The sequence below is a fragment of the Cupressus sempervirens genome, chromosome 9, assembly GCF_028749045.1.
Source record: "Cupressus sempervirens isolate cs-2001-9-10 chromosome 9, ASM2874904v1, whole genome shotgun sequence".
Taxonomy (NCBI): Eukaryota; Viridiplantae; Streptophyta; class Pinopsida; order Cupressales; family Cupressaceae; genus Cupressus; species Cupressus sempervirens.
In genome coordinates this window covers 400,214,682-400,218,665 of record NC_143126.1, presented here as the reverse complement: position 1 = coordinate 400,218,665, position 3,984 = coordinate 400,214,682, and the positions used below count along the sequence as shown (strand labels likewise).

At 41.9% G+C, this 3,984-nt stretch overlaps 1 protein-coding gene across 1 annotated transcript; it reads left to right on the top strand.

Moving 5' to 3' along the window:
• Nucleotides 1–582: 582 nt before the first annotated feature.
• On the top strand, nt 583–1,092 carry LOC149538946 (uncharacterized). The gene has a single exon (XM_089802503.1). The coding sequence runs from the start codon at nt 583–585 to the stop codon at nt 1,090–1,092; it is 510 nt and encodes a 169-aa protein (XP_089658629.1).
• Nucleotides 1,093–3,984: the final 2,892 nt, after the last annotated feature.

Here is a 3,984-nt window from a genome sequence, read left to right as displayed (position 1 = left end):
CTTTAGGGAGATGGATCTCGGATCCCAGGCATGCAGGATGGAATCTAAGCTGACTGTGGAGAGGCAAAGTCTAGGGATGGGGACCCACGTGAAGATGGAGGTAAGGGATGCGGACTGGGGAGCGGGAAAGGGAGAGATTGAGAAGTTCAATTTTCAAACTTGGCATTGGGCAAGAAATCTGAGGGAGGTGGATCTCGAATTCTTTGCATGCAGGATGGTACCTAGGTTGATTGTGGAGAGGAGGTTTTTGGGGATAGGGCCCCACATGAGGCTGGTGGTACCCAGCATGTGCCAGAATTGCTATCCAAGGAGGATAGACCAGGAAATCTCCCAATGAAATGGGCTTCACTCTTTGGTGTTAAGCCTTTAGGTAAGTCCTCTTTCCCTTTGGTTAAGGTTGTGTCTAGTCTGGAAAAGGGATCATGCATGATTGCTATTCCAGACAAAATTGTTGATCACAGCATAGCTTTGATGGTTGCCACTCTGGTGGGGAAGTTTATGGGTCAGAGACCAAACATCAATGTTGTCTGGTCCTTTACAATGAATAAATAGAGCCTAAAAGGGTAGGTCAGTGTTACTACAATGGCAAAGGGATTTCTTTCTTTTGAATTCACCTGTAAAGAGGATATGGCTGACATCCTGTGTAAAGGACCTTGGACCATTGGAAGGGCTACCCTGGTGCTACAAAAATGGTCCTCTGAATTGGATTTAAATGATTCTTTCTTTCAGCAAGCTCCAGCATGGGTTAGACTCCCAGAGCTGCCCTTGGAATTCTGGAGTGAGGATGTGTTTATGGGTGTGGCCAGTTCTTTTGGAGAGCTTCTCTCCATAGACCCAACTACTACTTCTAAGAACAGGCTGACCTATGCAAGGATCTATATAGGTGTTAGGGAAGGGGATGATATGCCTAAAGTGGTGTGCTTTCAATCCAAACTTGGCACTCATATTCAACAGTTGGATTATGAGAGTGTCCCATTTGGATGTTATCATTCTTTTAAGACAGGCCATAAGGTTTTTCAATGCCCGAAAGAAAAGTTAGTTAAGAAGAAGAATCCCTCTGCGACTTCTCATGTTAGGGTCAAGAAAGTCTAGAGAAAAAAGACCTCCATCCAGGGATAGCAAGGGCCGCTATCGATGAATTTAAAGGTGACATATGACTCAAAGAAGGTAAATCAATTGCATCCTTCTGATTCTACTTTGCCTCAAGGCACGATTGATATGGCGGGCCCTCAGGCTGAGTTGTTGAAAACTACCCCAACCTCCTCTCTTGTCATTAGGGAGAAGCAAACTATTGTTCCTCCCCAACTGACTGAGGGCACTCTAGCTAAGGGAAGGTTGGTTTCTGGAGTTGAGGAAGGCAAGGAAGCCCCTCTGTAGGATGCTCAGGTGGCAGTGCTGATAAGGTCTCCACTTTCTGAGAGTAGGCTGGTCCAGGCTCCTTTAGAGGTGTAGAATAATAGAGATAATAGGGATATTATCATCTATCAAGACCCAGAGGAAAATCTTGTTTCCTCTTTAGCTGGAGGGACTAGCACAGGAAAGTTGGATGTTTCGGTTAAGGAACTGGACCAGTGGGAGTTTCTGCTATCCAACCCATTATCTGCTCTTAAGACTTCCAGGTCGTTGAATTTTGGCATGAAGATTGAAGTTCTTAATTCCCCAAAGCCCAGGAAGAAAAATGTTAGAGGACCTTCTCAGGCCTCTTCAGTGGAGACTAGAAGCAACTACAAACTGGATGTGGGCTCAGTGGCCAGAAGAGGCAAAAAATCTGAGAAGGTAGCTAGAGAGAGGAGACCAGAAGAAGCTTGGTTAATGGGTGCCAAAGAACTCTTTAGGAGTGTTCCAAGAATTAATCATGAAGATCATATCATGGAATATAAGGGGCCTTAATGGAGCCCAAAACAAGAAATTATTAGGAACCTGATCAGAGATCAGAGACCATACATCTTAATGATCCAGGAAACTAAGATGAAAAAGGATTTTTTGGGGAAGATTAAGTTTAGCAACTTGATGAGTGGGGAGGCTTCAGATTCTGATGGTGCCTCAGGGGGTCTTCTGACCCTTTTTAATACCAAAAATTTTAGAATGGAAGAGGCCTACAATAATGGTAATATTCTTTTGTGTAATGTCTTTCATATCCCTTCCAATGTTAGCTGGTTCCTAATGAACTTATATGCTCCTAACAATAAGAGAGAAAGAAAGAATTACTAGACCAAAGCTCATAGTCTAGTGTAGAGTAGCAATTTAAAGAAAGGAATTATTATGGGTGACTTTAATACTCCGCTGATGGATGAGGAGAAGAAGGGAGGTCTACCTTCGGATTGGGAAAGCAAAACTAACCTTGCAAACTTCATAAATGGTCAGGCTTTTATGGATTTGGATCTCATGGGAGGTGCCTTTACTTGGTCAAATAAATGCATTGGTCAGGACTGTATTCAGGTAAGATTGGACAGAGCTCTTATCGATCATGATTGGCTAAAGACCTCCTCTTGTAAATTAACTATTTTTCCCAGAGTGGGTTCTAACCATTCCCCTATCTCCATTTCAATCATTCCTATAGGTCCCAAAAGCGCCCCCCCTTTTCATTTCAAAAAAATGTGGACCTCCCACCCTGACCTTTTAGACAAGATTAAACTCTAGTGGAGTATTGATGTGGAAGGCATAGCTATTTTCAGGGTAGCAAGAAAAGTAAGCAATGTTAAAAGAATGGTTAAAGCTTCGAACAAGTCTGATTTTGGCCACATTTTCTTTGAGAAGGAAGTCCTAATCGACAATCTTTCTACTATTCAAACCTCTATTCGGGAGGATGGATATGACAAGTTAAATAGGGAGGTTGAGTTGTCTATCCTTTCAGATTTACACAATATTATTAGTAAAGAGGAGAAGTTCTGGAGACAAAGATCAAGGGTAAATTGGCTCAAAGAGGGAGATCAAAATATGAAGTTTTTTCATCTCACTACTCTTAAGCATCGTGCAAACAACAGAATCACAATTTTAAAGAAAGGACAAGGATTGCTAACCAAGCATGAGGAAATATCAATTGAGGTTGTTTCTTTCTTCTCTTCCCTGTTGTCTTGGGATCCTTTGCTTTCCAAAGTGGATCAGGATGACATTGTCTCTTGTATCCCTAAGGTTATCCTTCCTCACCATAATAATCTGCTTCGAGCCATTCCCTCCAAGTCGAAAGTTAAAGAAGCTCTCTTCTCTCTGTCGATTGATAAATCCCCTGGCCTTGATGGCTTCTCGTCTTTCTTTTTCTAGTTGTTTTGGCCTATTTTGATGAAGGATGTGGTGCAGGCTATTCAGGAATTCTTTGGGGCAAGAAGCATACTTAAGGAGATAAACTCCACTTTTTTAGTTCTCATTCCTAAAACTTCTGGTGCCAATTCCTTGGACAATTTTAGACCTATTAGACTTTGCAATTCTTTCTACAAGATCATTTCGAAGGTTCTTACTTCCAGATTGCTCAAACTCCTCCCTCTGATTATTTCTCATCAGCAAACAAGTTTTGTCCCGGGCAGACAAATTTTAGACTCCATAATGATGGTGCATGAAGTGATTCACTCTATGGAAGCTGGAAAAAGGGAAGGGATGTTACTTAAATTGGACCTTTCTAAAGCCTATGACAGGGTCGACTAGTCTTTCCTGGATAGGGTGCTAAAGGCTTTTGGGTTTGATGACAAATCTTGTAAGTTGATTTCTCAGTTGGTATCTACTTCCTCTCTCATAGTTTTAGTTAATAGATCCCCCTCTAATTTTTTCAAACCATCCCGTGGCCTTTGTCAAGGGGATCCTCTTTCACCAATTCTCTTCATTATCTTAGCGGAATGCTTAAGAAAACTTATAGAGAAGAATAAGAAGGTTGGGAGAATCAAAGGTTTTAAACCTTCTTCTAAAAGTGCCCCTTTTTTGCATCAGCAATTTGTTGATGATACCATAATGGGAGGGGAGGCTTTTGTTAAAGAGGCTAAGGCTATGAAGGAC